Below are 12547 nucleotides of genomic sequence, written 5' to 3' on the forward strand. Positions count from 1 at the left end.
GAGTCATTGCCATGCCTGGCGGTCAGGCTTGTGAGTTTTGCATGGGTGGGATAATTACTATGAGACGCACCGTGTCAATAGGCTGGTACTGCCTGCTGTACAGCTCTTGGCAGTTATTGAAGATGTAATCGTATGTCGAGTTGAGACAGGCCTTCACACAGTCCCTCACCACTTGACTGGCTCTAGGGGGGGACTGTAGCTCCTGGACCTGAACACCAGATGGAGATAGCAACGCCGATTCTCAAAGACTGCAACGGCATCCAATCCATCAGTCTTTACTTGCAAGTGACATAAATGAGATCATTTAGCTTGGATTTCATGACCATTCAATGTAAAATTTAAGCACTGGAAAAATCAGTTGATAACCATATGGTTTAATTTTACAATCTACAAAACCTTCATCCTGAAGAAGGTGATGCTGGTCAGCAGGTCCACAGTGGACTTTAAATCCTGCAGGCGATCTTTGCTGCTGGCAGGGAAATGGTTCTGCAGAGCAGAAAGAGGTTGAATCAGTTTTCATTTATGCAACTCAATCTTACTTTACAAGCATAAAGCTCTTCAATAAGCATAAGTGGTTTCAACAGCTTAGCTTATATCAATATTATATTTATATAATAACAAATATGAGATGTTTTATTTATGCAATAGATAAATAAAATAAAATTATGGCACTATTAAAACATAATTTCAAAGTTGATGCATCGCAATATATTTTGAGAAGAATATAATTAGTCATTAGTCGCCCTAAATTAAATTAGGGCTGTCAAAATCTTACCCGGTAGGTTGAGAGGTCAATGCGTAAGGAGTTGTGTAGCTGGTCTAAAAGCTTGACAAAGCGTTCTTTCTGTGTAGTGAGTAACAGAAAAAAGAAGAAATGAGCCCATACATTGACATTCATTTTAATTGGAAGGACAAAGCTACATACACAAGAATGCATGGAGGACATGTTGTATGTGTGCATGTGTGACTCAGGAGAGAGACAAATACAACATTGCAAGACGCACGTGTGTGTGTGTGTGTCTGTGCGCGCGCCGCATACACACTAATACAAACCCCAAAATTGGAGGCAGCAAAGCGGTCAGAGGCGGACACATTGGTGGAGGCTGTTGTGTGGGCGTAGAAGGCATTGATGTTGGCCAGCAGGGTGCTCATCACTGCAGGAACCCCAGGACACATGTACTTGGTTGACAAACAGGCAAAGTGGCTGCAAAGAGAAGACCATGGAAAGCTTGATGAAGAAGCGATTCCTGCACTCACAGAGAGGTTTCCTTCATTGCTGTGCCCTTGTTCGCACCGCCGGTGTCATCTCTGGAGTTTTGTTTTCACCCAATTATCCCTATAATATAAGGTAATCTCATCTGCCCAACAGGTTGCTGACACATTTAGTCTGAAGGGAAACTAAATGGGAGATAATTCTCCCAATTAGTCCCATGGGAGAGCTAACTGGTCTTAGCACGGAGCAGGACAGTTCACATACAGTAGATAAATCAATTTGAAACCCATTGAAGAGTTGACAAACACACAGACAGGCAGCAGGACAAAGAGTTGTAATGTCCACTGCAATATTTCAGACTCACGTCATGGCCTGGTAGATCGACTCAATCCCATAACGCATGGCAAACTCATCCACAATTTCCTGGGCCACATCTTCAAAGTAGACTTTCCACCCGTCATCTCCACGAGTTTCAGGAATTTTCACGACACCTTGACCGAGAACATCGGTAAAGTGGTGGAACAGGTTCTGTCGTGGAGAAGAAATATTTTAACTTGTAAATTGATTTGGATCGAGTTTTTCCAAAGTTTAGATCTTTTTAATTAATCTGCATCAAGCTATTCCAGCATTTGGTTCGTTCAAGCTTCCGTAAAATCCAAAGTATTATATGGGAATGGGAAGGATTTTTACAGGTTAAAAAAAGCAATGCAAGTAAAACATTTTTAATTGACAGCAACCTTTCATGATGTTACTAATCCAAATTACTTAAAGTATGTCATGTGGTTGTGACTTTAATGACAGCCACAAAACAAACAAAATAATCTGGGGATATTTAGGTTCAGTTTTATATTTTATTTTTTCTCAACAAGAATTAAATACCTCATGCAAAGATGTATACTGCACATGATATGGAGCAACTTTCTCTTCTCCCTTTATCTCCACATTGATTTGAAGACGAATGGCACCTGACACAGCTGATTTGTCAGTCCTCTTTTCTGTAATTAAACAAAAATACACACAGAATTCAGCTCCAGAACCAGAGCTGTGACAAGGACACACATTAGATTAGAGGCTATTAACATGGCAGCATTACTACACAATTTCAATGGCAGCGCTTTGCCGGCAACACTAATAGAAGTCTTCCAGCTGATTGCGAAGGAGACGATGACAGTGGGCTGTGCGGATCAGTGCCTGATCACCAAACACACTTGAGTTGGAGCTTCTCCGGGGTTGGGGCGCTTTAGTGGCTCACCCCTGCTATTTGCCCTGACAGGCACATCATTACAGGCAATTTGTACATGTTGCCAGATTGGTCGATTTCCGACTGGAGCGCTGCTACTTGATAATCACACATCACAGGGGAAAAAGGGAGCACACAGAAGGAGGGAAAATAGCAGCAAATTTTGTACGATCATTACATTTCCTTTGAATTCCAGGTGACGCAATAACAACGCTGCTGTGTATTCCAGAGGGATAACACGCGTCTCCTAGTTTAAATGAAACAGCGGATTTATAGGCACCTTCATTTTCATTGCAAAAGAATTATTGCTGGCAGGGTGAAGTCAGCATTTGAATAATGTAGAAGCAGTATGACATAACGTCTACGAAGGGTCAATCCATCAACTTAATTCTAAGGATGGACAGTGGAGTGGATGTACGGATTAAAAACACGAGGTGGCTGTCAAAATCATCATTTCCCTAAAGGTTATCAGCAGACAGAAGCAAGAACGGCTCTCAAATCCCCTGTTAGACGGCTGTGTTGACTTTGGACTTAATAAAACACAGTGGGCCAACACCAGGAGACGACATGGACCCCAAACATCACCGACTGTGGACACTGCACACTGGAACGCAGGCAGCTTGGATTCTGTGCCTCTCCACTCTTCCTTCAGACTCTTTATTTCCAATGCTAAAATGTGCTCAGGACTTTGGACACTGAGCAATGGTCCAGTTCTCCTTTTCCTTAGCCAGGGTAAGTTACGTCTGATGTTGTGGCTTTCACACTACGAATATGACACTTTTAGTCCATTCCTTGGAGACGCTATGAGCTGGTGGCCCTTTACGTTCTGAATCTAGCCTCAGTCCACTCCTTGTGAAGCACGTCTATGGTATTGAATCGGCTTTGCTTAACACGCCTCTCAAGGCTGGAGTCATCCCTGTTGCTTGGCAACTTATCCTACCACAATTTGTCCTTCCAGTCAACATTTCATGGATACGTTTTGATATAGCACTTAGTGGACAGCCAGCCCAATCAGCAGTGATTTGTGGCTTCCCCTCCTTGGGAAACAACTGTCAAGTCAGCAAGTCTGCCCCCCATAATTACAGCAGTGTGTACTGAATTTGACTGAGAACATTGTATTTATACTGCAATATTGTAATATTTTAAGATATCTTTTATCTGTATTTTTTTTTCACTTTTCCATGATAGTTACATTTTTCGAGATGAGTTCGTAACTGTTTTACATTGCATGCAGGCTAAACATTATGATAGAAAAATAGATAAATAAATTATTTATGGATCCTGAAGAAAATGTATTTAAAAATGAGACCGCATACTGACCCAAGTTGTACCAGACATCCATTTCTCCGCTCAATGTTCGAACTTCAATTATACTCTGGCCAAGGAAATCATCAGATTCCCTCTTTAGGCGTTGTTTCACCCTCGACTTGATGTCATCGTCCTCATCCCACACACGCACTTTAATTCGGTCTGAAGAGTTGTGGCACTCGCTAACAAAGATAAATGAAATCAAAGGGTTACAAACAAAAGAATACCCAAGAACTGCACACAAGAAATGCATATTTAATAATCAATACATTGCGGTGACTTACAAGTGGTACTTCTCCTCCCAAACAGGATTGAGATTGCCATAAATGGTCTTGGTTCTCTTCTTGGTCTTGCCCACCTGAACGGTGACATACGGGTCGCTGGATCCCGTTTTGTCCTTTGCCTGAAGTCCTTGGGCACAAACAACTATTGTGATGATGGAGAAATGAAGAAATAAGGAATTAGCATTACCATTAACAGCAATCACACGGTGAATTAATTTTGAGGACCGAGGTCCGATTTGATGAGTGGGATACCCGTGATGGTGATCTTGGCTGACCACTTTGAGGTGCCATCCAGTACATTCTGCTTAATAGTCTTCATCTGCTGTGCGTGGATGGCTTTACTAATGACATACACGTCCCTGATAAGTTCAAAGATCTCTGGTTTGTTCCGTTCCCTAATCTTCATCCTGTCCTTCATGGCCATGATAATATTTTGAGTCCGGTCCTCAGCACCATGCTTAGAACTTTTTTCCGCGGCTCCTACATTTTTTTTTTTTTTAGAAATTATACAGATTAAAAATAGATCTCATGGGAATTTTAAATGTTTTCTGGGCAGCACTTACGTTGGAGACAGTCAGCGTTCAGCAGCTCTTGGCACTTTTCATGGCATTTGACCCCACATTCAGAGCAACGCATGCCTTGGCGGGCAATTCCCCATAGCAGCCCCTCACACTCATAGCAGTATGTGGGCGTAGTGGCAGTCCACACCTCAAAGTTATGTGGTGTAGTGCAGGATATGGGATAGATGAGAGCCTGCAGGGTCTTTTTGTACACATGGGTTTTCTGAGAGGGGGAGGGGGGGGGGATTGCTCCCGATTACATTATGATTGCACCTTCTTGAGACACTGAATAACATACGAGCATTAAGTTTTAAAATGAGATGGGACATTTAAGGTGTCATACTCACCAGCTCCTCATCCTTAATTGAGGATCGTGCAGCCATGACAGACGCAATCCTCGCCTTCCTGGCTTGGACGAGGGACTGAACAGCAAGTGAAGGAAGACGAATTGTCAAAGTTAGCATTTAGAAAACTTGCAACAACCCAAAACCCAGCTCACCTGAAAATGTTACTGTGACAGTGATGGTCAGTATTGTTAAAAAGGTGGCCAAGTTGGCATTGAGGGTGGTGAGTAAGGTTAGTGCTTACCAAATCAAAAGAAAACAAACCCATGTGAGTTTTACTTGTTTTAAGAGACTATTAGCAACTAGAGAAGATCAGAGGTCACTAAACAGGTCGTTAAACCCGCATCAAAACGGTAATCCCAACAGTCAAACCAGCAAATTCAAACCAAAAAATTGAAAAGGGAAATGATGTGATTGATTTGTTGTTTGCTATCAAATAAGAAGAAAAGCTTCCCATGACCAAGAACTTACATGCACGTTTTAATTTGTCTAAAACAGGTTTTGTGATGAAGGGATCAACACACTACAAACATGTGGCTCCCACTTGATATTTTGCACTCAAGTAGAGAAGGGAGTGGCAGCTGGGATCTATTAACTTACCATAGCCTGATCAAGGAGAGTGAACGCATTCAAGAGAGTTGTGTGGAATAGTTTTGGGTTAAAGAGAGGAGGGAGAGAGAAATCAGAAGACTTATTTCATTTTTTTCCTCCATTTCTTGATAATCATCTCATATTCTGCTCAAAGGTAAAATAACATCACATGTGGTACCCTCGGTAAGGAAAGACACGTGGCAACAAAGACAAAACAAGACAAACAGGATGACAAATGATGTAGTACTGACCACATCGCTGACCAAGGCAATGGGCTTCTTTTTACGAAGGTCTGGCATGCTGTCAATCCCATAAAGACTAGATCCACCACTACGAAACAACAATAAATACTATTAAACATGTACAAATTAATTTCCAAAATTTTAAAAAGTGACATACGTGACTTACACTGGTTTGAGAAGGGCCTGTCTAGCATTGAGTTCATCATCTCGACCCTAAGAGATTTCAAAGAAATTAGGCTTGAAATAAACTGGCACATAGTTGTAGATTTTAAGAGGGAGGCCGTTGCTTGTGTTCCTCCTTTCTGATATTATAAAACATGCAAAGTAAAAAAGGATCATGCTTTCAAAACAAATGATAAAAGAAAAAAAGGTTGACAAAATCTTTAATTGGAAAATGCAGTATTTGAAATGCAGCAGCAGACCAATATTATGGAGATACAGAACCACAGAACACAAAGATGGTAAAATGGTAAATGGACTGCACTTTTTACATCTTTGTGGTGCCCAAGGCGCTCTAATATTCACCCATTCACACACTCATGCACTCATTCACACTCCAGCGGGCGACTGCTGCCATGCAAGATGCTGCCAGGCCCACTGGGAGCAATTTAAGGGTTCAGTGTCTTGCTTATGGACACCTTGACCTGTGGACAGTCAGAGCTGGGATTCGAACCGCTGACCTGGACAACCCGCCGTACCAACTGAGCCACAGCCACATTCTATTTCACGGACTGTAACGCTGGGAAAACGTGTTTAAATTAGTTCAGATGTAGTAGATTAATATTTACAAGTGATTTCACAAAATCACTAAAATTATGACCACGATGCTGCATATTTACACAAGAATGTGTTTTTCTACTTTTCTGTGCTGTCAAATCTGTCTCTCAGATGGCTGAAGTTCCAATTGGAAACAACAAATCATGGTTTGAATAAATAAAAATAGATTCATTCTGAACATATAGAATACAGAGTTTAAGTAAATGTATGAATGGTTGTAACACAGTGAGCAATGTGTGTAAAAACAGGTGAATCCTGAACTTGCGTGGTCAGTCAGACAAAAATAAATAAATAAGACACTGTAGAACTGCAATACATCCAAAACTGTTTTCTCAATACTGCAAGGTGAAGTTGGAAATACAAATAGCACATCTGCACAAATGATACTCCATATCATTTGTGCAGTGAATGGGACGTCGGACTGCATCCAAGCACGTCGTTTGACAAAGACAATCATGGAAAAAATAAAATAAAACATATGGACCTAATGTTATCTGAGTAACCTGATAATCTTCTCTCCAAAACTCTGCAAAGAAAAGGAAAACAAATTGTAAAAATGTAGAATTATTTGACTCTGAAATCAACAAGTGTTTATAAACAGCATTGGTAAAAAAGGTATGAAGATTTAATCCCAATACACAAAGTTGATAAGATCATTGAACGCGTGAAGGTTAATTCAGTGATGGCAGTGATTACAATCAAACCAAGTATCATTAAATATACCTGGGATGAACTCGTCTTGAGACTGGGATCCCTGAGACCCTTGAGATCCACTGGAACCCTGGGACCCTTGAGCAGATTTGGACAGTCTATGATGGGTTTGCCTCTTTTCCCTTAGAATGCGCTGGAAATTAGCGATACGCTCCCTATGACTGGCATCAATCGGTTTTCCTTGATTTATGCAGTTAAGGATTTGGTTTTCCTTAATTGGACTTAGACGTACCTCATCTGCACTGAGCACGCTGCCCAGTGGACTCTCACCCTGTTTTACTGGAGAAGAGTCTGGTGTTAAGCCGATGTTGGACAGTTCTTCTTCTGTTGGAGGGTCTTTCTTTTCCTGCAAAGTCACGGCAGAGTGACACTCAGATGTGGCGCAGGACGGAAGGACTACTTCATGGGAAGGTTCTTGAAGAGAGCAAGGAATGTTCTCATTTGTTTCAATGCAATCAATGGAGACAAAAACCTGACTAATTACCTCTGGAGAGACAAATTGACTGTGATTTTTTGCGAGACTAACTTCTTCCTCTGCATGCTCTGAACCACTCTCCTCTTGCCCACTGGCCTGTCTGATGGGGGGGAGAGCTAATTCAGAACAATTTTCATCTTTTGCATCTTCAGGTTTGGATCCTTCCAAAGTATTCAGCGCTCCTTTTAAAGCAGACGTGAAAGTGAGTACAGCTTTGCTAAAAGTCATTACATCAAAACCTTTATAGGGGACCTTGGTGCCATCAAACCCTACTTCAGATGACTCATGTGAAGAAGACTCCCCCGCGTCATCTCTGGAGATGCTGTGTTCTGTCCACTCCTTGTCCAAACTATCAGCAGATCCAAGATCAAGAGTGTCACCAGATGAAGAACGGTCCTCGCATCGGGAGTGCGGCTCCAGGTAGCCATCATCCCAGTCTGTCAACCGCACTGTGGAGCAACTGGCACTCCTGGAAGGTCCATTAACAAATTCATTTGTGCACAAATCCATTGCGTGGTAACCTGAACTACGTGAATACGGACAGTTTGCGGAACAGTCACACTCCAAGATTTCTTCCTCAGTTTCAAGTCTTGGGGACCTTGAGTCCATCACTCTAGAAGAACTTGAAGGAGAGCTGTAATAATTTCCAAAGAGCAGTGACAGATGTTCAGAGCTGGTGTGTGACGAATGACCCGGTGTAGCGCTTTGTGTCTCACCCGTGGTGCATCTATCCCAAGCACGAAGATGACCTTTTAGCTCTTCTGCACTGTTTGTACAAGAGCAGACATCTTCCTCACTCCAACCTATTTCTGCACCTACACCAAGCTGAGTGTCACCAGAGGTCCATCTGTCATATTCTGTGTCACCAGTGTCTGGACAGTTGGAACTCTGGTATGATGACAAAGAGCTGGTGCTTTGATAGCCATGGCTATGATGAAGCTCCAGGTAGCAGGGTTCAGGATTTCCGGTACCTATCACATGCATGTCTGAGGTCTGCTCCAGCTCCTCTTGTTTGGTTTGCTGGTCTGACTTGAGTGTGACTCTGTCAACGTTCCACTGTTTGTGTGATTTTTCAGATGGCTGTGAATGTGGAGAGGTTACGGCATTCTGCCTCCCCAAGCTTCCTCGCCTGTTGGGGGGCGTTTGAGAGACAGGGCTATGATTAGTTGCAGCTGTGGCCCCAGAGTAAAGATCACCTATTTCACTGAGAACTGCATCAACGCAACAAGATACTTCATCCACCGAACCTCGCACTGATGTCAAATACTGTCTTAGGTCTGAAATTTCCTCCTGAATCTTGTTGATGCCTTTCAGTTCCTTCAGGATATTCTCCACCATGTTACTAGAATTTTGCTCGGCATCATCATCCTTTAAAGTCCCCTCTTCCTCATTTCTGATCCTTTCCATGAGCCCGGGAACAGTTTCCGTCACAAGTCCGACGCCATCCTGGCAATCACAACTGCTGATTTCCTCAGATGGGGTGAAATCAGCTTTTGTGCCCAATGATGCACCTTCATGAAGAGAGTTATCCTCTGGCGCATGCAAGCATTTCTGCAGGCTCCCACACAAAGTTTGCTCCATTTTAGGATTTTCTGGTCTCTTCTGCCACAGGGCTCCCATTTTGGGTGAGAGAGGAAGTTCCTCTGTTTTGTCAGGTTCATCGTGTCCACGGAGATGTCCTGTAGGTAGCATCCCTAACAAGCAGCACTCTGGATCAATTGTTTCCCCACATTGACAAATTCACCACATCAGTGACTCCTCTTCAGTGTAGAGTAAGCATAGGCAAGCATTTTAAACTTGCGCCTGCACAACTACTGACAAAAGAAAACATTAAGTTATTCACAAAGGAGTAAAAAAGTCACTCAAATGCACTTATCTGAATTTGTAGTTCCAACATTCACTTACTGAGTAGTTGGTAACTGCGCCCTCATTTACAGGTAGCTAATAGAGCTGCGATAAAATCATGCTTGCAAAGAAGGGATGCATTATTTCAATCCTACCACTCCCATTTCCCATTTTAAATGAATCATTCATGGAACTGGAATGAAAACACGTTGAAGCAAATAAATAATTTCATTCATCTTATTTACGTTCCATCTTGAATTCTATTTTGAGGTCAACAGATAAGATAGTTAAGAAAGAAAAATGCCTTGACACTGAAATTGCAAGACAACACATTTAAGCACAGATGCAACCTCTCTGATATTTACGGTCATTGCGAGAGACTAAAGTACTGAAATAGTGCAGCAAGTGTTGCTTCATCTGAGCTCCTCTCAAAGTAACATGTTTCAGATTGAGCAGCATGCAGATGCATAGAGCTCAGCAATTAGGATGCTTCGGAAAGGCAGCTAGGTAATTAAGACAGGTCAATTCTTTCCTCTGTGGGCATGCCATTCTTTCACTCCCAGACCAGCTGCGTGAGTTTGCTAGCTTTGACCCTGTGCTTGTCGTGCATGCACTAACAGGAGTGTTGAATGTGACACAGATAACTGCTGTGGAGTCGAATGGGACTGGGCATTTTGATTTGTTTTGGAAAGTGCATTTCCATAAATAATCTTCTCTTACACTGGAGGCCTCTAATGAGTGGTTGTGTTCTGAAAATGAATGCTCGACTGATAATGGTTTGGTGGGTAAAAAAAAAGAAGAGTTCTCTTACTCAAAAATGAAATTGTAGCTGTAGATTATTATATCTTATATTATATAATTTCTGAGGTTAAATACAAAAATAATCTAAATATATTTGCATAAAGAGGGATATCTGGTTTAAATACATTTGATGCTGAAAAACACGAAGTAATCTCAATACTAGATAATACTACTGCGACACATAATTCTACTAACACTTGTAATAATGCTTATAATTATGATTTATCTATACAGTACTGCAATTCTGAGTGCCAACGGCTCTTTTCACAGACAATCAAATATTTAGTTATTTAGACCAGTCATATCCTCAAGCAACATCTGTGGCTTGGAATAAAATAAAATAATATATAACTTGATTTTCAAGTCTCAAAGTTGCCATAAAAAAAAAAACTAGTAAACTCAAATACTGAGAGCCCAAAGTAACAGTAACCTCTGTCAAAGCATACATATATGACATAATGGTATTTATACGTACATTACTTAAACATAAGTTTATATTAACATGCAGATTTACATAAAAGTTGACAAAAGTGGGGAGGCAGTGCATAAACGGACCAAGATGGAGATGCTTTTCTTACCTTATAGAAAAAACTAGAAAAAACCAAAATAAATAACCACTAGATATAATTTTGCAAGATCTACTAAACCTGTTTGAGGGTGAGGTAATGTCTTCTTCAAAATGTATCCTCTGTATAATAGAACTCTTGCTCTACCTAAATTAACAGAGCAGACCTTCTTTAACTGACAGAGTCCATCCTTTGTACCACTTGAACAGCAAAAGCGTGACTGTGGTAGAATACAACACGCAGCAGTTCATTCTCCTTTCAATAGCCGTCCCTACTTCCCTCCCACCATATTGTGTGTGTTCTCTGCACACGCTTTCTGTCCTATAGCAATGCATTCCAGGCACAAAGACTATTGGAGGCTGCAAGACTTCCCCCCCCGGCCCCCAGCTTCCAGTTGAGGATGTTTGTGATATTTCTTGTTGAAATAATATCAGTACCACAGGCTTCCTTTCATTAAAGTATTTCACATGTAATAATTATTCTAAACGCTGTGTGTTTACCACAATAACTTCATACTTGATCTGTACTTTGTACTGTACTTTTGCACCTTTACTGTTTTTTGCACTGTGCAGAGCCTGCTTAATTTCATTGCATCACCGTGTGTAGTGACAATAAAGTGCTATTCCATTCTATTATTTAATCATCTCAATCATCTTAACCATCCCATGTGAGCCTCTATAATCATTATAATGGAGCCAAGCAAGGTCCTGTATGAGTAAGTAATTACCTGTGTGCCATAAAAAAATAAAATAATAATAACAACTGTGGAGTGTTATTTTCTAACTATGTGAAGTATTGGGGTGCCTTTGATGAGACAGGAATCCATGTAATTCCACTGTTGCTGTTAGCATCAACCTTTCACAGCGAATCTCAAAACCGCATTGGATACAGGATAAACAGGATAACACATTTGGTGTAAAAAGTAATGACTGCAAGTTATAATATTATTGCAATACATTTTAGTATTGATTTTAAACAACGAAAGAGATTAAATTCAACCAATGTCAAATAATTTAAAGTAAATCTTATTATACTCTACATATAGCGTATGCATGGTGTCTCTAGATCTGGGGTTCCCAACCTTTTCTTTGCCTCGCACCCCGAGGAAACCTTTATTATGTTCACACACCTCCTACAAAAGTAATATCTCTAATGAGGATGAAGAATGCAATTTAAACTAAATTTGCGCAACACATTTACACCATTAAAGTGTTTAAAGGTATAAGCAAAAAATAAAATAAAAAATACATTGTAAAGCTTAACCATTAAACATTTAATTGTATTTATTATTTTTGTTAAATTGCATAATCCAAGGGAATCCCTGTTCTCCATGATGGTACAAAAGAAGAGTGTGAGAAGGTCAGACACTCAGAGATCATATATTGGTAAAAGACATGGAGTGCAACTCAACCTACCTCCCTGAGTTCAACCCTGACTTTATTAATAGCCTTCAACCAACGAACTCTGGATGGGGAAAAGGGTAGTGGTGGCCCGTCATCATGGAACCTGGGTTATGTGAATTTAAGAGCAGAACAGCCAAATTACATGAAAAAAATCTGTTACTTTGACCTTCCTTATTTGAAAAAATGA

At 40.9% G+C, this 12547-nt stretch overlaps 1 protein-coding gene across 1 annotated transcript in view; it reads right to left on the minus strand.

Moving 5' to 3' along the window:
- Nucleotides 1-12547, minus strand: part of LOC137914013 (protein unc-13 homolog B-like) — a 47304-nt gene that overhangs the window by 8979 nt on the left and 25778 nt on the right. The window contains exons 10-24 of the mRNA XM_068757631.1: nt 12373-12463; nt 5949-5995; nt 5792-5870; nt 5550-5555; nt 4953-5027; nt 4609-4828; nt 4298-4525; nt 4046-4187; nt 3774-3943; nt 2093-2208; nt 1578-1741; nt 1054-1204; nt 776-844; nt 397-486; nt 71-208 (exon numbers count right to left, since the gene is read on the minus strand). Coding sequence (XP_068613732.1) covers nt 71-208; nt 397-486; nt 776-844; nt 1054-1204; nt 1578-1741; nt 2093-2208; nt 3774-3943; nt 4046-4187; nt 4298-4525; nt 4609-4828; nt 4953-5027; nt 5550-5555; nt 5792-5870; nt 5949-5995; nt 12373-12463 — 1786 coding nt within the window. The remainder of the gene's footprint in view (nt 1-70; nt 209-396; nt 487-775; nt 845-1053; nt 1205-1577; nt 1742-2092; nt 2209-3773; nt 3944-4045; nt 4188-4297; nt 4526-4608; nt 4829-4952; nt 5028-5549; nt 5556-5791; nt 5871-5948; nt 5996-12372; nt 12464-12547) is intronic.

The sequence above is a fragment of the Brachionichthys hirsutus genome, unplaced genomic scaffold (assembly GCF_040956055.1).
Source record: "Brachionichthys hirsutus isolate HB-005 unplaced genomic scaffold, CSIRO-AGI_Bhir_v1 contig_647, whole genome shotgun sequence".
Classification (NCBI taxonomy): Eukaryota; Metazoa; Chordata; class Actinopteri; order Lophiiformes; family Brachionichthyidae; genus Brachionichthys; species Brachionichthys hirsutus.